Below are 27,559 nucleotides of genomic sequence, written 5' to 3'. Positions count from 1 at the left end.
ATCACACGACATAACCCGAACCACGAATATCCACTGACGCAGACAAAGCACGTAGACAACGTTGACACACGCCCAAAAGGGAGGGGCCGGGGTCCTCAACGTGACAAAAACAAATGTTTTGTTTCCTCTATTATATTCCCAAATGTCTAGTAATCTAACAGATCCAACTACAATGCAATACCTACAAAACTAGCAAAACTAGGCTTTTCATGCTAAATCGAAATATAGTAATTGCATTCAGGATATTTTTACATATTTAGTGCACAGTCAAGTACTGACAAGATATACTCCACCTTTGCCTCCAAAGGTCTTTTCTTCCTGTCTTGTTCAATGTCTACCCACTTTACACACTATGGGCTTGCTGTTTGTCCATTCTTTAGGCAAGAATAGTTGCTCCTCAGTTGCCTAGACACTGTTCATGGAACTGAACTTTATCATCCACTGGGCCTCTCAGGCATACATCACTCCCCCCCCTCCCCCCACACACACACACACTTTTTTTGGTAAGCCTCTGGGCTTGTTGTTCTTACATGAAGGTGAACGTTTGTCCTAACTTCAGGGTTTTATTTATTTCTTTATTTTTACAATCAGAACGAGGGAAGTTCTTTTGCCCTTTCTGCCTCCACTGTGTTCCTCCTCTATTGTCCTTTGGACCTTTAGTATTGTCAGGAGATTGGCGAGATTCCCAGTCCTTGCTAAGAAGAGGTGCGACCGTGACATTGAGCTATACTTGGTGGATGGTTTCACTCTTTTCCCCTCTCAGACTAAACCCCTAGTGTGTGTCTAGTGAACACTGCTCAGAAACACTGCTTGGATATGCGATGGCATGCCCTACAACTGGGACTCGTTTGGTTGCCGTGTGCCCTGCCCAGCCTGGCTCCCCAAGGGACGTAAGCGGCATCACTCTCTGTGACCTTTCCAAGACTGGCCTTAAGCTGTGCATTCCAGTGCTGATTTATTCCCCCTGGGTTTCTGGTCCCTTTGTAATCCATGGCATTTACAGAGCCAAACTGGGCGTGGTTAAATGCTTGGCCCCACCTATGGGAGGAGCCTTTCATATGCGGTTTTGTTGGCCACGGCACAGCGCCATACATGGTACCCTCTGTTGCTAATTATAGCTAGCCACATACTGATCAGTGGATGAAAGAGAAATGCTAAACAGGGTTTATCACTAAGAAGATTTGCAGTAAAAAAAATGCCTTATTTCTGTTACTGCTTTAATAGCTGGTTTCTACTGTTGAATGGGTCTGCCACGGACGTTTGTGCCAGCTTTTGTTCTGTGAAAGAGTAAAGTCTGCTTGTTGAATCTCAAACACCCTTGGACTCACAGCCACAGACACGAGTGATACAGGCCAGACAGGCACCCTGCAAGCTTCAGTGCCAAAAGCCTGTTGTTGGGAAGGACAACAGTATCCTTCTCAGTTCAACATGACAAGGCAAATACAAGTTGGCCGTCTTTTTTGGTGCGACTTTCAAGGTTTATCTGCAAGATGTATCAACTTAAACTACATGGAAATCAATCTAAACATGTTTTGGTTAATGTAATGATTTTAATCAAGTGGGTTTTCAGACCACCCTGCCATACCGAGCAGTAAAACAGCACCACCTTCTGCCTTCCTAAAGTAGTACAGCTACAACACAGGTCACTGACCACCTCACACGCTTCTCATATGCGTGTGTGTGTCCATCCTCTCTCTGCGTAGTGCTGGAGTGGGTCGCACAGGCACGTTCATCGCCCTCGACCGGCTGATGCAGCACATCCGGGAGCATGAGTATGTGGACATCCTGGGCATGGTGTCTGACATGCGCTCCCATAGACTCTCAATGGTACAGACTGAGGTAAAGCACACATTTTTTGTATATTTACTATATGTCAAGATGATTGCTTTAGAAGTTATGGCAGCTTTGGAATTCTGCTTAGACACAAGGCATTTGCTACAAGAAATATGGTACACAGTGGAGTTATGGCATCAGACTTACGGAGCCCTCTGTCTGTCTGTGAAGGAGCAGTATGTCTTCATTCATCAGTGTGTCCTGCTTATGTGGAAGAAAAAGAAACAGCAGAGTCTCACCAGCGATGTCATCTATGAGAACGTCACCAAGTCTTAATGGCACCCAGCACATCCATACGTAAGTGAAGAATGAAGATGTGGAATGAAGCTCTAGTGAGTTCAGGGAGGGAAATATGGAATACTGAGCCATTGTTCCTATACCTTCACAGCAGTTTTGTATTTGGAGATGCTTTTGTGTAGTCTGACAAATGACTGAGTTTGATGTTTAGAAGGTAGATGGGCTTGTTCAGGCACTGGTTAATTGCTGAAAGCTTAAAAAGGTCTTTGGGCAGTTAGAAATGTTGATCAGTCTAACCCTTACTGTGTATGTCTTGCAGGCTGTGGCGATGTAGTTTACTCTCCTTTGCTTCAGGCATTTGTTCTCTGCATAGAGGCTGACAACAACAGAAAACAGCATCTAAATAAATAGACTGCAGCCAAGGAGACGAAGAAACCACTCAAGTACCCCAATCTATGTTTGAACTGGTGAAAGCATGAGAGGACAAAACATTTGCCTTAAGGAACCTGCATCGCCGTCGTGTCAGGTTGCTTTCTACAACTTGTGTACAGTAACTGCAGAAGTTTCAGATAGTCATTTAGGCGAGCGCTTGTTGAAGCACTGATGCCCTCTGGTGGAGGCAGAAAAAATGAACTTGTTAACGTTAGGATTTAGTTTAATTCTCAGGATTATCCGTACACCCTGCAAGCAAACACGGCTCTCATGTCCAGCACCCACTCCAGCCGCCATCGCTGCCACGCCCAGGAGGGGGCGCACGCTTGTCTGAAGTAGTCTCCGAGTTTGTACTAGATCTGTCGTATAGTAACTGCGCGCCTTTTACATTCTCCGTAATCTGTATACATGGTATAGCGTTAGATTTCATTACTTTGGTTTCTGCAGTTGCGTTGTGCTAATATGCTAGCGGTAGCTAGCCTCAGACTCTAACCGTCACACTGCCACTTCCCCCAGGGGACATTCAGTATGTAAGTGTGTGTGTGTGTGTGTGTGTGTGTGTGTGTGTGTACTGCTGTACTACTCGACGTGCTACTCTTTCGGTACAACTACCCGGGGCCAGCTGGAAGTTGCTGTGAACGGAGAGCTTCTGGAATGAGGAGCTGCTGAGGTGACATGGTACGATTAGAAAGTGAAACTATCCATGTCTGGATTCATACGATTTGCACTGATTATCCGTACTGTATGCTACGCTACGCCGAATAAGGGAAGAGCTTGGCCGCTACGTGACTGTGGACTCTACCACGGTCTCCTGCTACCTGGACTTCTTCATCAGGAGCATCTACACAGTGGAGCTCGACGCGGGAGTCCCTCGTTTGGGCCACCGCAGCCCTCCGTGGTGGAGCTGTAGAGCTCAGTCTCTGCGACGTGACCCAAATCCCATGGTTAGAATAATCCACTTAATCCAATCCGGTCGAATCCTAGATTGAGCACTCGCAAAAAAGGACCGCCTTAGTGTTTGCGCAGGCTTAACCTGCTGTAAACTAAACGACTTTTATATAAAGGGACGTGGAGAGGAGCGTTATCAAAAAGGAGAGCACGGATAAGGATATGAACTTCGCTGATGGAGCTCTGACACCTGCTTATTCCTTTTTATTTCTGTCGACCATAATATGTATGCTTACATGCACGAAATCCAAACATTAGTGTTTGCACCTGTAGGCTACTGGCCATTTGGGGAATATCTGTGTCGCTCCAGAGGTTTTATAGCCTGTTGATCCTTTAACGTTTCCTTTTTTAATGTCTAGGGTTTGAGGTTTGTATGGCAGTTACTCTCAACAAAATTTCTACCATCACATGCTGAATGTTTTTTTTTCTTTTCTTTCTTTCTTTCAACAGACTGATTATTTTCTGATATCAAGTATGATTGGTAAAATCAGATACTGTACATTGGTCTGACTGCCTCTTCTAACTGATAAAGTATTGCACATTGCCATAAATCGAAGTATAGTACAGGCTATATAAAAAGTAGAGCTGTCAGCAGTATACTGGCTAGGAACTTTGATGCCTGTAGAATAATGTAGATAAGAAAGACCCTAGATATTTTCCAGTATAGGGCACAGTATATACAATGCATGTCACGGAACAAAATGAACAAATTAGTGTGGCCCACACATCATTAGACATGCTCGTTCAATCAGCGATATTTGATGTCTACACGTGATGTACAAGCGGCTCGGTCTACGGATGGCTCAACAGTATGCAATGTGTCGAAGCCTTTCAAAGTAAAAGCATGTCTGTCATTTCGTAGTTTAAAAAAATGAAAGGTTAAAATTCATCTTTACAGTGTTTTAAAATTCAGCATAAATTGGGTGTTTACCATTGTAAATACAACTATTTATAGAAAAGATCCCAAAATGACATTGCATATTGTATATAGTAATGATGCAGATTTGATGAATATACAATACATTACAAAGCTATACACAGAGGTAACTGGGAAGGATTTTTGCTGAGGTTTTATTTATTTTTTAAGCGTTGCCTCACGTTCCCTGCTAAGAGAACCCGTGTGTCGTGACTGCCAGGACGCCCTCCCTATAACGCCAACAGGCATGCTTTTCACAACGGACAGTAAACGGGCTGTTTCACCTCTTTTGTTGGTTTGTTTTCGTTTTTAACGTAGTGTACGTCGAGTTCAGACTTGCGTCCGGTTTGTCCTTGGTGCCATTTTTGTGCAATGTGTCACTTAAACTAGACGGATGATCACTGATCGTCGTCACGGAGTTTTAATGTTTGTGGTTATTGGAAAATAAAATGATAGATTAAAATGAATACTTTTGTCTAGTGGAACGAATTGATTTAAATGTTTTAAGTATTCAAGAACAAAGTTATGTGAGGAATTGTTGTACGTGAGGAAGTTATGTGTACAACTGTTATTGTAACAAACAAAAAGGTAAAGTGACAGGTAAAAGTGAAACGCACCAAATCACACAAGCCTCCAATACAGCTGATTGTGTTTCCATTTATTTTCTGTACATTCTGGTTCTCGAAGATGTTTCTATTTAAGAGCTAATCCGCTAATGTAGAATCGCCATTTTATCCAAAACGGTGAAATATAGGTTTTCTACAGCACAATTGGACAAAATAATTCAGAAATGGGGAGAGCATGAACTGTGAATTCCCACAGTGAGTAAATGGTTTGTCAGATAATCGATCAAAGAGCCTCTGTAAGACTTTCAACCATTTTAAATTTTACAACCCTGCTGTTGTTTAATAATGGATGTGAAGTTACATGAGGAGGGGATCATGGCACTTGGACACCAAAAATGAAGAGAGGTGAATATAGTTTTTAGATCTACATTGTGCCACTCCTGGTCTTTTTCTGACCATGAGAATGTGATTATGTATGCATGATTATATAATATGCTCGTGTGAGAAATGATTTTGGCCAAATCATCCCAAAATCAGATTGAAAACTAAGGAATGTTTATGTGTACAGGTGTTTGAAGAACTGAACAGTGATCATTATTGTAAGCTCTAAAATGGAGTAAGCAAGTTAGACCTAGTATGACAAAATTCCCTGAAAACAGCTACAGAAATATGTATTCTAATGTATATTCCCCATGTGCCACACAGCTGGAGAAGAGCAAGCAGCTCTTTTCTCCATCTGCCCTCATCAGCTGTGAATCATATAAAGTTACTCTTTTGGCATTATGCTTAAATAGAAAATGGTCATATATATATATATATATGTATATATAAATAGTCTATCCTCTCTTTGCCAGCAAACAGAATTGTACATATAATTGACAACAATCTGCTTTGCACCACACTGATTCTCATAATGTCCTGCATAAGCCCCATTTTGTAGGATTCCAAGAGGAAAGTTCGAGGACTACATCCCAATATTCACAAACGTGAAGGTTCACATTTACAATGGAAACTAGGTCATTCCATGAAAAAAAATTTCATATGGATGTCCATCAAATCAATTCCTCATCCTAATTGCATCCTTCATCCCTGGTAGAGAACATTGAAATACCAACTTAAACATTTGATTGTGCCATTTTCAACGTATCGCTTCTTCAGTCATTGACTTGTTAGCAAGTACACATGCCAATACTTCCTGTGCATTTCAAACAACGGGTCTAAAAGTGGAATTTCTTCTTTCCTTTAGACAAATTACAGCAGGACTACACAATATTCAATATATTGATTTTTTAGATGATTAACGAAGACACTGATTCAATGTTTAACTTGATCTACAACTATGCGCTCTTCAGATTTTTTTAGCCTACTAGAAATCATCATTGTATTATTTTTGGTCTAGTAGTGTATAGAAACCTACAACTACAGGTCTCCGCTATACTGAATGCGGTGGGCTGCTTAGAGAGCTCTTAGTCCACATCTGAGGTGCTTCTGTTGTCCGGTGGGTCGAGGAGCTCCTGTCGGCGACGCAGGACGGCTGCAAACTGAACGCGCTCAGCCTCGTCCTGGAAGATGACAAGGTGAAAAGGATGAAAGGGCAGAAGCAGGTGTGGTGGGGTCAGTGGTTGCTCCCCTCATCAAATGACTCCACACCAGAGTCACTGGCTGTGGCTGCAAGCTTCTCCTGCCTCCTCCTCATGATTTCCTGCAGCTCTGAGCCAGAGCTCCTCTGTAGAGGGGGAGAGAGAGGGAGGGGTGGTTTAAATTAAGTTATACACTAAATTAGGTGTTGAAAGATACCAGTAGTTAAAACTGGCAAGCCAAAATGGCTACAGCATAACAAGAGGACAAAAGCTCTGAGGCAAGATAGAACACAAGCTTTATGACTGAATAAGACAAGCAGAGTTTTACCTAGGACATTCACTGGACTACAAGCAAGAGGGACTTCAGCAACCATGCTAACATTAGGCTGCAATCCAAACACGTTTAAAGGCCAATGTGGTATTAACCCATCATCGCACACAAGTGCCTGGAACAGCAGGTTTGGTGCCTCTTCCATGGTATGGGTTAAGGGTCTATACACAAAAGCTACTCGGGTAGATAATCTATATCTACAGGTATCTCAGACAGGGTGAAGCTTTTTATTTCAGACTCGTCTCTTCAATCTCTGTTGATCAGATTTACAACACCAAGGACTGCACAAAGTGGTAACTAATTTGTTACACGATGCAAACTTGGAGAACAGAGTACAAAAACAATTTTGCAAAATACACAATTCATCGACATCAACAGTCGCTAGGTTGGTGCTTTTTTTCCTTTAGGGGCGGGGTAAAAGATAAATACTAAACAAAACCAAACAATTCTGGCTTGAGTTGCATCAATAGTATCGATAGAACTTGGTATTGGTCTGATACTTAACTACCTAATTGGTGGTATCAGAGACTAGGTCGATACCACTGCCAGTACTACAGAATGACAATGGTGCCAATACAAGATAAAATGATGGTGTAAGCAATAGAAGGAAATGGACTGATAATCTCGCCACGCACACTTAAGAACACGGTATCGACCAGCTCTTAGTATTGTCCTATACTCGTTTTGGTATTGGATCCGTCACAAAACTAAAAGCCATCAGTGAAATCCTAATCCTGCTATGATAAACCTCACCAACAGAGAAGAGATACCCATCTTTGATGAACTAAATACCTTAACATGCTCAAGTGGATCATAGGAGGGCTCAGAAGACAAACCTGCAGACAGGAACAACACGACAGAAACCAGAAGCAACCATGCCACATTTGGTGGCCTTAAACTGAAAACAGCTTCAGAATGAACCAATATTCCAAGATAGATCAGTGTTGAAATGGCAAACACTCCTGAGTCTCAAGTCACTACAGGCATGGAACCAACCACAGAAGTACTCACTTCTAACTAAAAAAACATCAGTAAATTTAGAAAGGAAATAAGAAAAATAATTAAGTATAGTAAAAGGGAATGGAAAGAACAGGATGTATACTATAGAAGAAGAAACAAAGAAGTCCCACCTCGAGGGCAGCCTTCTGGACAGCGACCTGGCTGTAGACCCTGGGTCCTTCATCAGGACAAACAGTCTTCAGTTCGTCCTTGTTGAGGGAGAACAGCTGAGCTCCAGTCAGCACTCCCAGACTGTTAATAGTTCTGGACAGACAGAGAAAAGACAACTCCAAAATCCAGGACTCTGTCTATATGTGAATACAAGTTCTGAGAGATGCCATGAACTGCACATGCCCCTGACTGCTCTGGCTGTTATTAATGGGCAGCAGGAGAAAGAACTCACTGATCTATTCTTAATGCTGAAAATGCGTCTGACATGTTCTTGATAGGTTTGAGCAAAATGGCTCTTTTCTCCTAACCTCTGCCAAACGTGCCAAGTCATATGACTCATCCTATCAGTTATGTTTTGTGTGGTCATGCATGTTTTGGTTTATCCCTGCTTAAATTTCCCTTTTCACACCAGAAACCAACCACATTGCCATTGGTATTAGAAAGAGCATTAAGAGGGCACACTTCCAGTCCTATGCCTGTCTGGAAGCTGACCATGAAGTGCACACACGCCTTCACAAGGCAGCAGGAGGGTGTGGAGCGGGACCACCTATTGAGAGCAGCTCTCGCACACTTACACAGCGCTGAATCCCTTGGCCAGCAGCCAGATCTTCACCTCCTCGGGGGTGGAGTCATAGGTGATGTTGGCGGCAGGGAGGGCAGGGTTACGGGGCGGAGCCTGGAACTTCTTCTGAGCACTGCGGCCCAGGGTTAGCCTGTGCACCAGCTCGTCCTGAACCTCCTCCATGTTGGACTTACGGCCTTGTGAAAAAACAAAGTCGCATGTCACCAGTAATCTGGTGCTTCAGAAACTTTGGAGATAATATACAAGAACAAACTGGCTTTAATCCAAAGTCTACAGGGAGCCTCTGAGTTTAATGTAATGCTTCAGGTGTTTTTGGAAAGTGTCTGCCAAAACATTCATTGGGATCTAGGACATCCAGAATACACCCAAGTAGCTAGTTACCAATAGTCTTTCGGATGCAAAAGAAAATGTGTATTAATCATTAAAGCTGCTGAAATAGGACTGCCTTAACAGAGATCAAAAGTCAACAGTAAGCATGGCGCACACAGGCTGTGCTCACGGTTGCCGGGGGCGGCGCGATCTTTCTGTTCCCTCATGCTGATGCTTCCGCTGTCGCTGGAGCTGCTGCTGCTCTGGCGGCTGGCGTCGGACGGCGAGCCGCCCTGGGGCGCGGGCGGCAGTGGGGGGGTGGGCAGCCGCACCGGAGCAGGGGCTGGAGGAGGGGGCGTCGGGGCTGGGGGGAGGGCCGTCGCCCCCTGTTTGGGTGCGTAGTCCGCCCTCTGCTTCTGCGAATCAACGGGGAGGGAAAATGGTGTCAAAACAGTCACATCACAAGCTGCTGGGATACCGAATCACAATGTGCTTCCTCTGTTTCTCAATATAACAGTAAAGAAATGCCTGATTATAGCCAATGTCTTCTTCAAAAGGTTCTCTCACCAGTTCAGTAACATCAAACAGTGATTTATAAAACTATTATGCTTGACAACTTTGAACTTTCATTTTGTTGAAAAAATTATTTAAAAACATTTAAAGGAACACTGTTTACTAAACAAATCAATACAAACAATAAAAATACAATAAAAATCTGCAGATACTTGGCTAAAGAACCTCTTTTATAGCTAATTCTAAGAATGCAAGATCATAATGTAATTTTACATTAATCTTCAATCTTAATGTAATTTTAGATTAAGTGTAGACATAATTTTGATTATTGTGCCAGAGATCTCCCTAACCCCCCTTCCCATCTGGCATTAAAATCCATCAAACGTTTATGCCTACACTTTTTTTAAACTACCTGTACTTAAAAAATGAACCGATACCATGTGATGTAATATGGAGCAGTATATTGGAATTTATAACATCAGTGTTATCCCGTGGAACAATTCCACAAGTGCAGTACAGCTATATCATTCCACCAATTTCAGTTCAGTAACTCGGCCCTAAGAGTGAGGACACATCAGGGAAATTAACCACCTCACTTTGGGCAAGCAAGAATATCCGTATTTGTCAATGTGGCTGGCAAATATGTGTAGAATAGAGAAAGCGTGCACCTCAAATATTGTTTAAACTCTCTGTAAACTTTTACTATCCTTGTTTAAGATGTCTGTAACCTTTACCATCCTTGTTTAAGCTCTCTTTAACTCTACTATCCTTGTTTAAGCTCTCTGTAACCTTTACCATCCTTGTTTAAGCTCTCTGTAAACTTTTTACTATCCTTGTTTAGCTCTGTGTAAAGTTTTTATTATTCTTGTTTAAGCTCTCTTTAACTCTACTATCCTTGTTTAAGCTCTCTGTAACCTTTTACCATCCTTGTTTAAGCTCTTTAACTCTTTACTATCCTTGTTTAAGCTCTCTGTAAACTTTTTACTGTCCTTGTTTAAGCTCTCTTTAACTCTTTACTATCCTTGTTTAAGCTCTCTGTAACCTTTTACTATCCTTGTTTAAACTCTTTTTAACCTTTTACTATCCTTTTATCCTCACAAGCTGTGTAAATTTCAGCAAGGCTGAAGTAGGCTAACTGATTTTGTGACTTCTCTATGGCTTACATAAAATGTTTACATGCATTAATCTCATGATCATACTGTATCTAATATTAACTGTCAACCACTAGAGGGCAGAGGTAATCAAAATGTCTTTAGTTCTCCAAATGGTTCCAGCAATGGTTATTAAAAACTCAAATTACTATAATTGAAAGTCCTCATGAATATGAACCCATTTATTTTCTGTAGGAAGAGCTGCACTGTGCTGAATATTAATATATTCATATTGAGTTCTGAATTGAATTCTGAACTCACTGGAGGCTTATAGACAGTGTAACATTCAACTGTGACATGATGCACTTCGACCGCTCAGGTACAAACGCATCAACATCACTACAAAGCGGACAATGTTTGGTCTGCCTATGCAGACAGGAACGTCATTACCTCATTTAGTTCGCCCAGCAATTGCTTGTAGAAAGGGAAGAAATTAAAAATCAATGTGGAAATGGTTTCTCAAAAACACTGCAAACTCACTCAAACACTAGGAAAATGTCTAGTCCTCAGGGCAGCTCTATAAGCGAAGGGCTCTAGAGCCCTATCAGAGAGGGGCTCTAGAGCTCTAGAAGAGAGGGGCTCCAGTGCTTTATAAGAGAGGGGCTCTAGGGCTCTAGAAGAGGGGCTCTAGAGGTTTCTAAAGCTTATATTGATACTGCACACACAAACATGCACACACAACAACCAAAAAAGTAAAAGAAAAAACAAAACTTCATGTCCTTTTCAACATGGCACATTTATAAATTAAATAATCAAAATTGTAGCTCAAATCACTGAGACAAAGGTGTCCAACCTTTGTATATTAAACACTAAATAACTTCAGGCAAACTATAATGATTAACAATATAACATCACTGGACAAACGGATTTAGGCTGATTTTTATACTTATGAGCTCTATGTTAAGGGACCCACATGAGAGCTAACTTTAATAAACTGTATAAATCAGAACAAAAGACACTCGAGTGCTGATTCTAATAAGCTTCTAGGGTTAGTATTAGGGGAGGATCATTTGAGAACAGTGAACTGCAGACAGGCCATGCACACAGCCATTCAGGCCACCGAGGCCTACCTTAAACAGCTCAAACTCCTTCTTTGGCATCATTAGCTTTTAAATGAATAAATGTGTAGAGAAAAACAACAAAAACAACAACAACAATTCAATGGCAAAGTGTAGGCGGCCGTACAACCAGTGCTGATAGCTACAGCAGCCTGTTTGGATCATATCCCCCATCTGACACTTTGGACCTTCAGAAATGCAGCCGTGGTCATCAGCAACGTTTGCAAGCTTTTCAATATGAAAACAATCATAAACTGTCTTACCCCAAAATGTGGGCAAAGCATTTAATGGTGATGTTTGTGAAAGTAAAAATTCTGAAAATGCAGGGGGGCTAAAGCAGCAATAAGATGGAAATATGATGCAAGTTAAATGAACCACACAGTGTTCTGGGAAGTGAAAGTAGCATACAAACACACATCGGCAGGCACAGTAACGACACAAATGCCAGAGCCACCTGAATGGTATGGCTGTAAATAGGTTCCCCTCTTCCGGTCATCTCCACGGCTCTGCTGATCTCCAAGATGTTGTTTGGCACATATCCAGTAGCTCCAGCTCCGTTCTGAACCTTCCACCACTGTTTCCGGTCATCCAGAACCTGCAGGGAATATTTAGGTAGCTGACAACATTCCTCAGAGCTCATTCTTCATTCTTCAGTCTAAAATTGGCAGGGTTAACATAGTTATAAGATACAAAGCAACAAAAAAAAAATTCTCAAACAAGGTCAAAATGTTCAAGAGATTTCAAAGGTATGACTGTACCTCCACCACCTCATCCTTAATCACAGAGAGCTCGGTGTTGTTGCGTGCCACAAAGTCATATTTAGATTTGGCAAAATTTCTTGGCTGACCTCTACCATGGGCGTCATAGCTTTTGAATGGAGAGAGCAGAAAATCTGAATTTACAAGGCTACACACACAAAAAAACAAAACATTAAAAGCAACCAAATGCTAAAATGTATGGATAATGTGCATTCATGTTGTTACCATCTGGTGTTGTCAGGCATTCTATTAAAAAAATAAATAACTGAAACAAAATGAAAGGTCGAGCTAAAAAACAATGTGCATCAGTCAATTATGAACATAAAGATAATTTCAAATGTTGGATCTAATCTACAGGCATCTAAAGGTATTACTGACTGCTACAGCCATGGAGAAGTGTCCATAAGCTTGGTGGAATAACATAACAGGTGGGAACAGACAGACGCAGGGCCAACAGAAGTCAAAGAGCATCTTGAAAACCCAGAAAGACCACCACCAGAACCTCAAAGTGGTATAAGCAAAAATCATGCGTTTACCTCTGCCACAACAGTGCAAAATGGTACCCCAGTCAACTAACTGACACAAAATGGTGCCCCAGTCAAGAAATTTGTCATTAGAGCACAAAATATCAAATAGCAGTTTAAGCCCAAAAAGGAAGAGCAGCACTGAAGGGCAGTTCTCCATGGCCTGCTGGCAGTCATGTGACCCCATCTACGCGTTACCTATCTACGTGCTGGCTGAGTGCCTGTGTAAAAGCAGCCATTGCCATGTCTGTATCCAGCACATGCGTGTGCCCGTAGGTGGCGCTGCTGAAGGCGTACCCGTCTGATGATGGGAACTCCCGGGCGCTCGCCTGCAGATGGAAACAAGAGGAAACACACGAATGGTGTGAGTCGTGCACCAGCCCTTGCACCAGCGCCAGCCGTGCACCAGCGCCTCCCGGTTTTCCGACCCTGGCTTTTAAAATTGTTTCACTGCATTTGTAATCACGTAACCTTGGCAACAGCTTTAGAGCTGAGAAGCTGACTGTTCCTCTGTAGCTTGTCACTGTGCTATACTGTAGAGGTTTAAGGCTTCAGCAACCCTGCCCCCATCCCCACGCCCTCATCTTCACCCCGAATAAAGGATCAGGGTTTGGCCACAAGTTTTCCACACCAATAAAAGTGAATTAAATCGAACACAAATCTTGCATTGCATTTCTTCTTTTTCACCCACAAAATGATTCTTAATAAGGTAATTTTTCCCAGTTACCTCAGCACATAAGGTACTGGTGAGACAGATACCAGTGCCATGAATGACCACATATGCCTCTGTGAGGCAGGGGAAAGGTGTGGTTCTCCTGGTGTCTTCTGTAGGGACATGGCCTGTACCTCATGGTGGAGCTGGCGGGTCCCGTCCTCCTGCCTGTGGATGTCTGTCTGAGCCAGCGTCTCTGCTAGCTGGGTCAGGCCTTGCTCCCGGGACACGAGCACGGGGGGTTCCCATCCGTCCCGGAAATGCAGTGTGTGAGGAGGGAAGAAATGGTCCTTGGGCCACTCCAGCCTGTTAAGGTGAAATAAAACACTAAGGAGAACCACTGAAATATCAATTCAAAGAAAGTAGAGAGCCAGAGAGGTAGAGAGCGAGGAGACAAGTGCTCAGCGCTGAATAAGAGCAACTATCTGTTCTCAGATGTACAGTGCAGGTGCAAACACTGCTGATTATTCTGTGTTAATGGAATCTGGTCTTCTTCTCATTTGTGTGTATTGCGGCTGGTGCAGCAAGGCTTTTGGGCCAGCACCTGCATTTGGTCCAGCCGTCGCCCAGCGCGACCCACAGGTGGCGCTCCTCGCCGGTGCCTGCAGAGTGCAGGAAGTCTATGGCCTCTCTGGTGAGCAGGGGAACCACCACGCTCTTTGCCAGGTCTACCCCACCCGAGGTGTGAATCACCTATCATCACCAATATATGCACAATCATCTCACACTGCAACACTCAAATGCTGCTGAAATACTTAAAGAAAATTAAATCACTTGTAATGCCAATATAAGCGATTTTCAATGCATCAAATTGTCACATTAATGTATTTTACTACATGCATAGACTCCAACACCTGACAGCAGGAGGTATCAGTTTAAACTTATTAACAGATGTAGATGGCAAACATGGAATAATTTCAAGTATGTGTCTTGCACACCTTTTACACTGTGCTTAGGTTTGGTTTTCCCAGATGAAGATCAAGCCTCATGGATTAAATCTTAAACCAAAGTAGAATGCCAAAGGGGAATCACTGTTGAAACTTCTCTTTAGTGCATGCATGGGCTTAAACTGGGTCTGGGAAACACCCTCTCTCTGATCTCCACAGTGCCGGTTCTATAACGTGCAGTCGCCCACCTACCATTCGGAGTGGAGTAAAGAGGAAGTGAACCAGGTCCACGGCGCTCGGGTTCTGGATGTGGTGTTTCAACTTTCCCTGGGTTTGCAAAACAACACTCAAACAGTAACCACCACGAAACCACCGTGACCAAAGGTTCACCCAGGTGAAATTTGAACGATATCCATGTGATTGCTCACCAGCAAGTTGAAGGCATGCTTAAATTTCTGAAAGCAGTCCACAAACTCCTCCTGTCCTGGTGGCTTTGCCCGGAGTGTAAGCACTCCCTCTAGAGGGCAGAGAAGAGGCTTTGGGGAAATCCAGCTAAGATGCAGAGCTTCGAGTTAAGAAAGGTGTCACCATGAAAACATCTTGAAAGATCAAGCCCATCTTGTGCCCAAGAGCATATTTACAAAGATCTACTTGGAAAAAAAAATCTCCCTCCAATCAAATAACCAATAGCCTAGAAAAGAAGCAGCTCCTTTCCTTATTTATACAATTCAAAGATGCAGTTAGTGTAAAGGCAGGCACAGGCTAAATGATCCTGGACCTAATGAACATGTGCAGTGTAATGTGATGTGGGTGGTAAGAGGACATGTGGCAGGTGGCTGGTTCAGTGAGTCAGGGTTTACCCCCGGGGCCCTTCTTGCTTTTCTTCGACTTCTTGCGCTTCGACAGCTCGTTAAATGCCTCTGCGGCTTTTTGAAGCTTGGTGACAAAGTACTCGATGTCATCAAGAATGTGGTTCAAGATTTGCTGCAAAACAAAATCAATAAATGAATGAGGTTAGGATGCGTGTCTGCTTGCCAACTAATTATATGGTTTAAGGACCTTGAAATCACAGATAGACATTTACTGTTCTCATTCTTAATGCACCTACAGATCTAAATGAAGGAAGAACATTTTAAATCATATGTGTCGGGCTTAATTCTTCTTTTTTGCCATAAAGAAACATCAGGATGGGACCAAACCCAGAGCAGCTGCTGCAAACTAACACGATTACTTTGGCAGGAACGCTGCAGTATGTGTGAAAGGCATTCATAGCTACAAGACGCCTCTGCACCGAATACAATTTGCCTAATTTCTAAAGATGGAAATGCTGTTGCAGACAATTACAAGAAGAATTACTGCCTGCAACATATGAAATGCACCAGAGCCCTGTTAGTAATCCATGAAGATTTACTACTTCAGAGGACTACTATGAAGTCCACAGGGTGGACACTAGGGCGTTTACACCCAATTCAACCTACAAAGGACTAACAAAAACAGCAATCAGGTGGAAATATACTATACTGATTCTAGGAAGACTTATTCAAAGGCAGTGAAATAAATTTATATGCAAGTAAACACACACAAACAAAATATATGCATGAGCACATACACACACTATTGAAAAAATAAAGAGACCATTCCAAAGAGACCACTCATCTGTACACATATGGCAGCCTTTCCATTCATGTCTGTTGAATGCCAACACAGGCACAGCTCATTGTATTTAGTGAGGTGCTGACCAGGTGAATGCCTGCACCAGACTGCACACCTGCGCATGCTCACACCACATGTGTGTGTGTGTAGTATGTGCACATGTTGTTGTGGTGTGTGCGTGCACGTGAGTGTGTGTGTGTAGTGTGTGTGTGCACCGTGTCAGTGTGGTGTGTGTATAATTTTATATTATACATATTAAAAATTGTAGTGAAGCACAAAAGGCTTCCAGATGTATGTATTTTACATATCTCTATATATGTAAAATACGGATTTCCAGATAAACAGGCCGTTTCAAACAGAGCACTTTTGTCGAGCACCTAAATCTTCTGAGAGGGTAAATGAAAGGATGTGTGGATCTGACCCTGCATCTAGCAGACAACCAGCCCATGTGCTGAGACACTGAGCTGGTTGGTGGTGAATGCGATACATACAACATCTCTGTCCACTCGTGCTGCGGTCATCTCTGGAGCTTCGTCCTTTTCCCCATACGGCCTTTGGTTATCTGAAGACACATACATACACACTACTGGAAGCTGTTTTATTTTGGATGTGTGACCACAATGTGTGCAGACAGCTCTGATGATGACACAGATGAGGATAAGTGTAGGAATATGGGTAAACTGCAAGAATAGAAAATCCATCAGGACAAAAGAAATTGCATTGGAATGAAAAAACAAAGGATTTTTAGCATAGGAGGCCAAGGTGATAAATATTTTATTATGAGCACGACGTTCTTGGGTGGAAATTAAATTCCTAAGTTTTACATAATGCATATGCTAATGTCCTCTGAACTCACACTCTTGGTGCTCATTGGTCCAGGCTGACCAAGCAGCCACTCTGCTCTTCACATCCACTTGATTGGCAGCTGGTGGGGGTTCAGGGGCGGGGCCACCAGGAGGGGGTGGAATGGCTCCATCACTCTTCAGAATCATTCTAAGGAAAACACAGACTTAGAAACCAGTAGCCATGGCAACAGGTTTCAGAGCCCAGTGCAAATGTTCTGTGCAATGTTGATGGTATTTTCTGCTAGAGCACGGTGAATGCCAAAGCCTGAATCACACTCTGGATTGAGAATACCAAAGATTTAACCAAATACACTCTGGATACCAAGTACTCCATGCTCCAAGTAGCCTGCCTTGTGGTAAAGACGTGCTTCATACTTTAGAAAACATATTGTCTATGTTTGCACACAACATAGATAACAGAAAGACATATAAATGACAGAAGGGTATTTTAGCATATGGCTAAAACAAAAATGTGTCTCACTTGAGCACCTCCGGCCTCTTTTTGACCTTTCCCCCCTTGTGGTCAGTGATGGCACTCTCAATATCTGCATGGATCAAATTTGCCTGAGACAGACAAAGCACAGACAAACCACGATGAGCTGTAGCCTTCCACAAGAAACAGAGAGCCAACCTTTAGCAAGTTTTCCAAGATGAGGAAAAAATGCAGCTCTCCATGACAGGACCATGACTGACGGACTGATATGCCTCAGAAATTTTAGATCAACAGCTGAAATAAAATTTGAACAACATTCAAATTAATGGAAAAAAGGCTTCTCGTTGAGTAAATTTTATACCAACTTAACAAAAATTAACAGGAACTGATTAACTTGAAGGCAGAGGTCTAGTATGCTGCGTACACCTTTCCTCCACTGCTGCAGCTCTACTGCATAATCAAAATGGACTACACATGGCCATTTGCTGTTCACGGACTACGCATCGCCACTTCCTGTCCGAATGACCTTGGGTCGTTCCCTGCCCACCTTTATGTCGTCACACTGGAAGAGGTGCAGGTCTGGCTTGCCCTGCCCAGACTCCCTGCACACCAGCGCCAAGATGGAGTCGTAGTTGCAGGAGTTCATGATGGCTTGGCAGTGCTGCACCGTCCCCAGTGGGAAGTTCTCCAGCTCATTCTGGGTGGAGCACGCACACCAGTCAGAAAGAAACAGGATCCACCACCAGCACCCGGTACAAGAAAAACCTCCTCGTCATCCAACCTCCTCTTATAATTAGAAGTTAAAATCTGGAGCTTAATAGTTCACAAAATACTGAAACCTTATGAAAAGGAGCCTACAAGGTGAGTGTGTACATGTGTTCATGTGATCATGTGATCATGTGAACATTCACTCGTGAACTCACACATGCAAATGAAATTTTGGTTTAACATATATAAAATACAATGGGATCGGTCATGGCCTGCTTTCATTGGTCCATTGGTTCCTGGGCATGAGGCCGCGCTCACCTTGGTGTCTGCGTCGATGAGGCTGACCGCCTTGTCGTCCACCTGCAACAACATGTCCTGTGTCCACACCTTCCCTTTGGCGTCGAGCAGGCGGAGCTTGCGGATGCCGTCGTCGACGGTGATTACGGCGTCCTTGCGGTCCATGACGAATGTGGTGAGGTGCTGCAAGATGGTATTATGCGAACGAGGTCACTGATGGAAACATACCACCCCTCCCCCATACTTAAGCCCCACCCACCCACCCCAACCAAATCTACGCTTAAGAACGTAGTCTTACTTCAACATGGTACTGTGACGTGTCCGTCATGCTGTTAATGCTGTTTTTAATGTATTTCTTCCTTTGCTCTGAGGAGACAAGACAACATCATGTAAGAGTGAATATATAGCATGTCGACTGTATGACACCTTTGGGTGGCCTCAACTGGTAGTCGATTTGAGGATGATGTTAATATGCTAAAATCAGTTCTCAAACAGAACTTAAAAGCAAAACAAAGCAAATCTCTGGCCATGGCAATTAATTTGACAAAAACGAAAGATCTCTGAGGGGGTAACAGGCAAATGGATTCCACGCGAGAGGACAGCTGATGCAGGGAGTGGCGCACATCCGGCACAGCACACACTTCACACACGAGGCTGCGTCTCTATGCTCTCACATCCAGCAATCACGCTCTACATTTGCAGATAAGGTTAACTCACATTCGAGCTGTGTTAGCACAGGTGCATACCACACTGCTTTGTGGGGAGACAGGGGTGACAGAGAGGGTGGGGTGTGGACTGAGCTGGAATGAGGAGGAGGGAGGAGGGGAGAGGGGGAGAGAGGGAGAGAGAAAGGTCAACATGAAGCTACAGTGCCCCACTACACTCCAATATACCTCCCTCAAAGTAGGGACTCAAGAAATGGAATAGAGGAGCATTCGGGTAGCAGAAAATGCAAAACAGGGCACTCCGAGGTAAGTGCTAGCTCGTGGTAAAGCTGAACACTGACAAGGGAGCAATGAGTGCACACGCATGCTCGCACACACACACACACCCTCACACACACACACACACACACACCATGCCCCACCGTGCTCTACCTTTCTTTTTGTGTTTGGCGGAAGAGCGTAGGAAGTATGGTCCGTCTGTCGCAGAGAGCAGGACCAGGGAGAGAGAGAGGGCGTGGGCGGCATGGACAACAAAGGAAGTCGAGAAGAATGAATGGATGAAAAAAACACAAATATAAAGCACTTGGGATCCTGGACTGAGAAAAGGCTAAATGTGGTCCAGCAGATAACACACACAAACGAGTGCTTCACTGCCTCATACACCTGCTACACTTCTATGGAGACAAAGGCCAAAGGTCTCCCTCTCGGACGTCTGCCGCATGTTGTCTGTATGAATGGAGACGGGATTGTGTTTACTACTGCAGGACATTTAGATCTGTGTGCTTCTCAGTGCCGAGACAGACACACTGAGACACAGGAGCAGCGTGAGCACCCCCATGCGGCCCTCATCTCTGACGTTTCCTTGCACGGCAGGTTAGTGGCATAAAGCTGCGGCAAATCAGAAACAAGCATATCATTCAGGCGACAAATCAAATACACCACTGCCTACTATTGGTCGTCTGAGGTTAATGACCAATAGTGCGCGATAGCGCCCGTGTATCTCCAGGGGTGCGCTGGTAACCGGACAGAGGGTATGGACAGATAAGCGCTGTGGGATGTGATGGGTCCCTACCCATAATGCCTCGGATAAGGAGACAGCATATCTCGCCTGGCCCGACCTACAGCCATGTTAACACAAGGCAGCTAACAAACGTGGGACGCGTCGCCATGGTGATGAATTACTCATCCACAGGAACAGCGTGGGGGTGGCAGTTTAGCAAAGACGAACTGTGTCTCAGTTCAATCCCTCTGAAAGATTCCCTCTGTTCTGCGAGGCTGCCTGTAGTCATTTGGAAGGATGTGAAACCTGTGCATTTCGATAAGGGGGCAGGCGCCGACGTGGACCGAGATTAGCAGGGAAGTAGGATATGGGACAGATAAGGCTTTACCTGCACAAGAACACTGCAGAGCTGCTCATCAAACAGCAGGTGGCGCCTGCATCTGCGCCTCATATACGACGCATATAGCACACACATTCACTATTCAGAGAGCTGTGGTACACACATATGTAGCTCCGAAAGCCCAGCATGCTTTGGGATATAAACAGCCAATCAATAAGCAAACCATTAGAACACTCTCAAAATGAAGCAGAGGACCGTCCCGACAAATTCTCCAGCTCAGGACTCGCCAGCCAGTGGTTTATGCCTGGTGTCTGAACACAGTGGGATTGGTACGCTTCTACCGAGAGAAGACAGGGAAGACTCAGAGACTAGGAAGATGAAAGAGGAGATGTACCATAGAGAACCTTCGCACTGGACCTGTTGGCATTGTGTTCTGGGACATCTGGTGACTGGACGCCTGGGCCACTGCAGGATACACACAACACACACAAACAAATAAGGGTGACTGATCTCTGCTCTTGTGGGCAACCTGATAATCAAATGTGGGCAAACAGATGAAAACTGAAGAACCCACATGCCGATGCCCAAACCCAGTCTGCTTACGAACGGTGCAGGACCCTGAACCCACTGCTGTTCATTAAGAAGAGCACAAATATGACAACAGGAGTGTGGAAGTGCTTGATGGTGTTATTGTGGATTCAGGTATCACCAGTAAACTGGACATTTGATATTGTTCAATTCTGTGGCTTGCACTAATTTGAGGAGGAATTAATAATGTAGCATAAGCACAAGAGTTCATGGACACAGCTGGTGCCTCCTAATCTAGAACTGCTCTAGGTCACCAGGGAAAACAAGATGGAGACGCCAGAAGAATCCGCTAAACATGGATGACTGGTGAACTGGTTTTAGGGCTGCCATGATTAGTCGACTAGTCACGATTATGTCGACTATTAAAATAGTCGACAACTAATTTAATAGTCGATGCGTCGTGTTTTTTTTTTTTCTCTCCATACTGCTGCGGTCGCGTCTGCCTTTCTGTCCCTAACGCTAGGGGTGGGCGGATCGATATTTATATCGATAGTATCGATACAAAGGTGAGGATCGGTATCGGATCAATACCACAGTGAAAATATCGATTCTTTTGCTGCAGTTTAGAGGTCTGCGCGGGACTGCTTTTTTAAAACCCGCCCGCTCCCGCTTGTTTTAATCCCGCTCCCGCCAAAAAATCGCTTGTTTTAATCCCGCTCCCGCCCGCACCTGCTTGTTTTAGTCCCGCTCCCGCCCGCACCGGCCAAAAAATCGCTTGTTTTAATCCCGCACCCGTCCGCCACAGACAAATGAAAGAAAGAAAAACCTAAAAAAAAATTCTTTATTAATGTATTTATTTTTGCGTTGTTTAAGCCAGTGCCTTATACTTATTTTAATAATTGTTGCAACAAGTTGCATATTTCATTAAAGGTTTAATGAACTATGATCTTAATTGTTTTTATTTTTAGCTGAAATCTAATGATTATATAATAGCAGTTGCATTCGGTGATTAGTCGACTATAAAAATAATCGTTTGTGCCAGCCCTAACTGGTTTAAACATAAACATACACCTCTATCTACACCTTGCAAGCACTACTGAAATTTCAAATGCCTTCTCCTCCCAAAGATCTGAAATGGAGGGAGGAGGAAGTGATAAAGAAGCAGTGCTACTCATCACAATCTGCCTTCACATCTTTTGATGGATGCTGTCAGCAATAAATGATATATGTCTAATGGTCAAGCTGCATGAAGAGGCCTCTGTCATCAGTGGGGTTATGACATTTATTCCAGGTGCTCCAGTGAAGTGTTCTGGTAGGCAGTCTAGTGGGTGGAGGGAAACTAATGCCAGAATGCACTCACTTGGGCTGCAGGGCGTAGGACCCGGACCCTGTGGACAGGTAGGTGGGGGCCGGGAAGCCATTCATTTTGGACCTGGCAGACAGAGGGCTCACCGACTGCAATGAAAGACAGCAGAGTGAGATCAGAAAACAACAACAACACCACCACCACGTTCAGGGTAATCTCCACATAGGCCCCACACTCACAGCAAGAGAAATGCTCTCAATATAAGCAGTACACAAATTAACTGAATTAAAAACACTGGCAAACGATACAAGTTGAAATATATAAAAGACACTATGACTCAAAATGCCAAGAGGGATTGAGGCCAAAGTCAGTGCCACACACAGCAATAACTGCTATATTAACAGAGTTTGCTTCTCTTCCTCCAACACATTTGGTAAACGTCAACTTCAGACCACCACCACCACAGGCTTTCCGCAGCATGTGAAACCAGCCAATCATAAGACAGGTCAAAGTTCAGCCAGAATTCAAAGCCAACAGAAATAAAACCATAACCCAACCCAGTCACTGTTATTTCAGTTAACTACTATTTTCCTGTGCGTCACTCTAACTTGATCTAGCCCACAATCAGAAATGTATTTACAGTAGATATTAATTCACATATCCACTTTAACACATTACTGCCCACAATGACAGAACAGGACAGACTGAATTTTTACCATGAGACACACCGGAGTCAAGAAGAGAAAAAGAGTGTGCCAAGAAAACGTGTTTCAAATGGTCAGCATTCTCATGACACATTTACATTAAAGGACACTTAGCAAACACTCTTATCCAGTGTGACTTACAAAGTGCTCAATTTTCATAGATGGTACAGTAGATAGGTCAAGATACTCTTGAACCAAAATACTACTAAACTACAGGAATCAATGATACCAAGAATAAACACAAGTACTATTTCATACAATAGAAAGTATACAAACACAACCCATTCTTCATGTTCTTCACCTTGTATAGCACGTCACTAATTACTTTCCTGGTTTCCTGGCTTGCAGCAGACATGAATGCGGAGGTTTCTACTGCAGAGGCTGGAGTCACGTCCATGCCAAACTCAGCTAAGGAAGCGAGGTTTCTCTCAGCTCTCCCACACACTCCTGCTCTAGAGCCAATGGAATGAATACCTCACACTGATTCTGAGTGGGTGACACGAAATGAAGTAACAGGCCAGAAAGAAGGGAAGAGCGTTGTGTCGGAGATGACCAGAGTTGGAGCAGGAGCGTGGGGTCCTGAAGCACTGTGTAGGGGGACAGGAGGACATCTAGGACCATTCAAATCTGAACTTAGGAGTTGGGGTCACAGTCTGGGCAATGGCTTTCCCATAGAGCCCAGTCTGCCCAAGTGATTGGTGGTGAAAAGTGGGGGAGTACAGAACCAAGGACCCAGCCACATTCTGCCACAGTGGAAAGCCCAAGCCCAATATTACAGTGCTGACTGAATGTCAGCACTGTAATATGTGAAACAGATTGGTTATTAATGCATTGATCTGTACAGACACGTTTAAGAGGGAGAGAAAAGGTGGTGAACAGCATTAAGAGAAAATTCCACAAAATGTAAAATTATTTATATTTAATTCCAGTGTTGGAGTAGTGAGGTTAATGTATAGAATCATGAATGCTGAGGTTACAGTAATGTCCAAGTAAGTTTGGAGTATATAATAGGATATATGGTTCATGGTGACCATTCATAATTGGAGCTTAATCTGACCACCCCTGTAGAGTATCACAGGCACTCTAACACACCTGCCATGTACAACTATGCCCACACACACCCCATCAAGGGCTGTTAGTTTAGAAATGGTCCACAGCCCTGATATTTGGCCTTGTTTAGGCAACTACATACAATATTAAAAGCAGGATTTGTTTGTATTTCTTGTGACATTTCAGATCAGATACATTTGTGTCTTGTATCTTAAGTGGAATTGTTCAGCTTGGTTTGCCTGCCTGGCCATAGCTCTATAGTCATTAAGGCCCACTGCTCTAACTCTGTGATGTTGACATTAACTGGCCCGGCCATTAGGGCTGGGCTCACTGCGAATGGTGATAAGATCCAGATGATGCAGGTGACCGTGACACATTCTCACATCGCCTGAAGGTGAAGGCTCACTTCATTTGGAATGACAAGGCCATGCACTGCCTGGTGGTGCTCAATTCCATGACCTTGGACTTCCAAAGAATTCTGAACACCAGGGAAACATATTTGCCACGGAGGAAAAAGCCTCTCTACATATTCTGATATATATATAAAACCTTCCTAATAAAACGTCCAGAAAACATTCCATCAGGGCAAGTTAATCGGGACACTTCTTGGGGGTGGGGGATTTTAATAATAGGACATTGGTGATTCTTTGTGGGTTTAAGTGCTGGAATCTCTTTAGTTTTGGTACAGCAATGTACTCTCTGTGATCACTTTCCCCTTAGCTATGCTTTTCTTTTCTCATTTTTCATTCAATTCTTACTAAAGCAGGAAATCCCACCCAAGTCATTATCCTGTAGTTATTACTGACAGATGCGGAGTTCTGGTGAGCTCCAGACCTCTTCAGCAGAAGAACTTACCCCCAGGTCTGTTTACAAGAAACTCACTTGGCAAAAAGGGAAAAAAAATAAATAAAATAAAATAAAAAACTCATCTTTGAGAAAGCCCCAGCACCTAGGTGAACAACAGCAAACCCCTATGCAACAAATGTACGATTTCTGTTGTGCTGAGGTGAGAGTGATGGGACCTGCCAGCCCATTCCAGCCTGCTCTGCCTCACACCGGGCCAATTCAACACTTGGCTGGATTCCTGCTTTAGTTCCTACTTGTAATTCGCTCTGGATAAGAACATCTGCCAAATGTGTAAAATGTAAAGATATCTCCAATCTGCTCTCCTTAACTCAAGCATTTCAGCCAGAAGAGCACCTATAACAGCAGGGGTATGCTGTTGCACACTACTGGGACACTAATGTCCCATCACTCAGGGATATCAGAAATCCAACATTACAGTGTCTGAGGATGAACTACAAACAATGGGAGCAAATGAATCAATATCACAACAATACAGTGATAAATGTGGACCTTCCTTATATTTCAGTGTCCTATTTCAAAGTCATTGTGCTTTCATTCATCTCCACACAATATTGAAATTCAAGAACATTGTTGTAAAAAGCTGTAACTGGCATATACAAAATGATCATAAAATTTGTACTCTCTCAAAAGCAAAAAGCCTGCCCATATTTTATATACAACAAATACTTCAGGCACCCATCATACAGTCGGTGTACCAACTGCTGACCAATTAGAACACAGATGGCATTGATAGACTTGTTTCACGTCTATTCACTTCTGTAGAAAGTAATTTTGCACATGCAAGGTATAACCTGACTGAAATGTAAATTGTTACTTATATCAAGATTGATTTTAAGAGGGTTCAAATGTTCTCTAACTGAAAATGGCCTAAAAATTTTTTAGCTGAAAAGTAATTTAGTCACTGATATGTTTATTTAAGATTTTTTCAAATTTATGAAAAACAAATTTAAAAGCAAATTTTTAATTTCAGTTATATCTATATGGAGTGGTCAGGGAATGCCAACTTCATGAAGTGAGTTGTTACTAGGGGTGGGAATCGTTTACTATCTCACGATTCGATTCGATTCCGATTTTGGGGGCCACAATTCAATTCAAAAATCAATTTTCGATTCAAAAAACGATTTGATTTATAAAAATGTCTGCTTCAGTCTATAAAGTCTGCATGATCTACTACAGTCTGCTTTGCAAGACAGAACGACAAATACAGAAAATTAAGTGTCTTTCACATTTAATTAACAAAAATTAAGTGCTTTGGTAAAATAAAATGGTTTTTGTTGTTACCAAAATTCTTGAGCTTCATTTTGCGAGCTGTCAGGGCTGGCTTGGATGCAGTTCCCCCAGCCGTCGCTAGGGGCACCAAAGTCAGTCCCAGACTAAACCGACGTAACCGTACGTTCTCAGCCAGTTTCTGCGATTGCTTATCGTTTAATGGTGTCTCGCCACCTCTCTCTGTTATGCTTTCTTTACTTATTCGAGTATCTCATGCGTCGCTTCCTGACCCATCTCAAGATTTCCCAATCCTGTATGTCTTCCTATCCGTTTTGCGTTTATTTTTGGGAAGGGTTTTATTTTGCTGCAGCGTTTTTTGCCAGTTACTTCTGCTGGTGTCCTTGGTTTCGTTTTCGCGTTGCATTTATCCGCGCTGTTTTTTAGTTTCTTTTTTTGTTTCTTCCTCCCGTCTCACTACGGTTGAGTGTTATTTTTCACGCGTTGTATTTTCCGCATTGTTTTTTTTTCTATTTGCTCCATGCCCTCACGGATTTGCTTTTTATTCTCTTGCGCGTTGAGTCTTCTGTGTTGTTTTGTTTGTTCGTTCTGGGTCGCTGTGCGTGTTTCCCTCTCGCTAATACATTTGACGAATGTCAAACGTCTTGATCTTGCGAGCCGGCACTTGGGTCCACCCTTCTCTATATTATTTCTCACCCTTCTCTATATGAACGCTCCCGTGCTCACCGCGTTACACAAACCTTGCACACGAGCTACATTGTGTCCAGTTCGGTCTTCCCCGGCATTCGGTAAAAACCAAAATGAACCCATATTTTGCCTTAAATGAAGACCGGACAGGTTGAATATCTCTTTCCTCCATGTGTTTTGAACCTTTTCCGCGCATGAGTGTGTCCCAGAACATGCTGCGTAAAGTCTCGCGTAATTTTGTAATTACGTAACGCGAGACTTCACCACGACTTAGAATCGATTTTGGGACATTTAAAATCGATTCTGAATTGTAGTAAATGAGAATCGATTTTTGATATATGAATCGATTTTTTGGCACACCTCTAGTTGTTACCATCCAATAAGCCTGGATGTTCAAAATAGCAACACATTCCTGATGTTCTGTTATATGACATTGTATGATACATTGTTGGTGCTTTATCAGCAAATCTCTCTAATCCAAATTTCATTTATCCAAAGCACGACAACCTACTGACCAATAATGTCCAATAGTGTTCTCAAAACACTGTCCTGGCAATAATTCTCAATCAGCATTTACTCAGTAACTAAATCAAATATACTTATTAATCATACCTTAATGTGATATGGTAGTCATCACCAAATGGTTCAATTAAAATAGAAAGCAACAAACAAGAGTCTCTGACTGATCCAGGCAGTCCTCTTTAACATCTCAGACAGCCATTAGTGTCAACGTTAACCCAG

General features: G+C 43.2%; 2 protein-coding genes and 1 long non-coding RNA gene across 20 annotated transcripts in view; 1 reads left to right on the top strand and 2 right to left on the bottom strand.

The window, feature by feature from the left end:
• Positions 1–4,833, top strand: part of ptpro (protein tyrosine phosphatase receptor type O) — a 59,288-nt gene extending 54,455 nt beyond the window's left edge. For all 3 annotated transcript variants that reach the window (XM_077006395.1, XM_077006394.1, XM_077006393.1), the window contains 3 exons: positions 1,704–1,839; positions 2,005–2,130; positions 2,390–4,833. In XM_077006395.1, the coding sequence (XP_076862510.1) occupies positions 1,704–1,839; positions 2,005–2,109 (241 nt within the window). In that variant the 3' untranslated portion in view covers positions 2,110–2,130; positions 2,390–4,833. The remainder of the gene's footprint in view (positions 1–1,703; positions 1,840–2,004; positions 2,131–2,389) is intronic.
• On the bottom strand, positions 1,604–2,449 carry LOC143514792 (uncharacterized). Its single transcript, XR_013130954.1, has 3 exons — positions 2,374–2,449; positions 1,981–2,037; positions 1,604–1,834 (listed from the first exon to the last, which is right to left on the bottom strand). It is a non-coding gene; the product is annotated as an uncharacterized LOC143514792 (long non-coding RNA).
• A 170-nt stretch (positions 4,834–5,003) lies between the features above and the next one.
• The window catches only part of eps8a (EGFR pathway substrate 8a, signaling adaptor), a 44,800-nt gene continuing 22,244 nt past the window's right edge, over positions 5,004–27,559 (bottom strand). For 8 of the 16 annotated variants that reach the window (XM_077006403.1, XM_077006408.1, XM_077006407.1 and 5 more), the window contains exons 2-22: positions 22,338–22,432; positions 20,844–20,914; positions 19,542–19,586; positions 18,743–18,810; positions 18,466–18,627; positions 17,987–18,136; positions 17,488–17,570; positions 17,018–17,154; positions 16,653–16,723; positions 15,369–15,492; positions 14,937–15,025; positions 14,761–14,835; positions 14,166–14,314; positions 13,756–13,927; positions 13,108–13,238; positions 12,386–12,494; positions 12,082–12,222; positions 9,081–9,321; positions 8,589–8,772; positions 7,974–8,106; positions 5,004–6,658 (exon numbers count right to left, since the gene is read on the bottom strand). In XM_077006403.1, the coding sequence (XP_076862518.1) occupies positions 6,548–6,658; positions 7,974–8,106; positions 8,589–8,772; positions 9,081–9,321; positions 12,082–12,222; positions 12,386–12,494; positions 13,108–13,238; positions 13,756–13,927; positions 14,166–14,314; positions 14,761–14,835; positions 14,937–15,025; positions 15,369–15,492; positions 16,653–16,723; positions 17,018–17,154; positions 17,488–17,570; positions 17,987–18,136; positions 18,466–18,627; positions 18,743–18,810; positions 19,542–19,586; positions 20,844–20,914; positions 22,338–22,402 (2,511 nt within the window). In that variant the 5' untranslated portion in view covers positions 22,403–22,432 and the 3' untranslated portion in view covers positions 5,004–6,547. Of the gene's footprint in view, positions 6,659–7,973; positions 8,107–8,588; positions 8,773–9,080; positions 9,322–12,081; positions 12,223–12,385; positions 12,495–13,107; positions 13,239–13,755; positions 13,928–14,165; positions 14,315–14,760; positions 14,836–14,936; positions 15,026–15,368; positions 15,493–16,652; positions 16,724–17,017; positions 17,155–17,487; positions 17,571–17,986; positions 18,137–18,465; positions 18,628–18,742; positions 18,811–19,541; positions 19,587–20,843; positions 20,915–22,337; positions 22,433–22,522; positions 22,706–23,288; positions 23,308–27,559 lie in introns of those variants that run through there. The other 8 variants (XM_077006396.1, XM_077006410.1, XM_077006398.1 and 5 more) reach the window with 8 other exon arrangements.

Source organism: Brachyhypopomus gauderio, chromosome 5 (assembly GCF_052324685.1).
Source record: "Brachyhypopomus gauderio isolate BG-103 chromosome 5, BGAUD_0.2, whole genome shotgun sequence".
NCBI classification, from domain to species: domain Eukaryota; kingdom Metazoa; phylum Chordata; class Actinopteri; order Gymnotiformes; family Hypopomidae; genus Brachyhypopomus; species Brachyhypopomus gauderio.
This window is presented reverse-complemented; position numbering and strand designations above follow the sequence as displayed.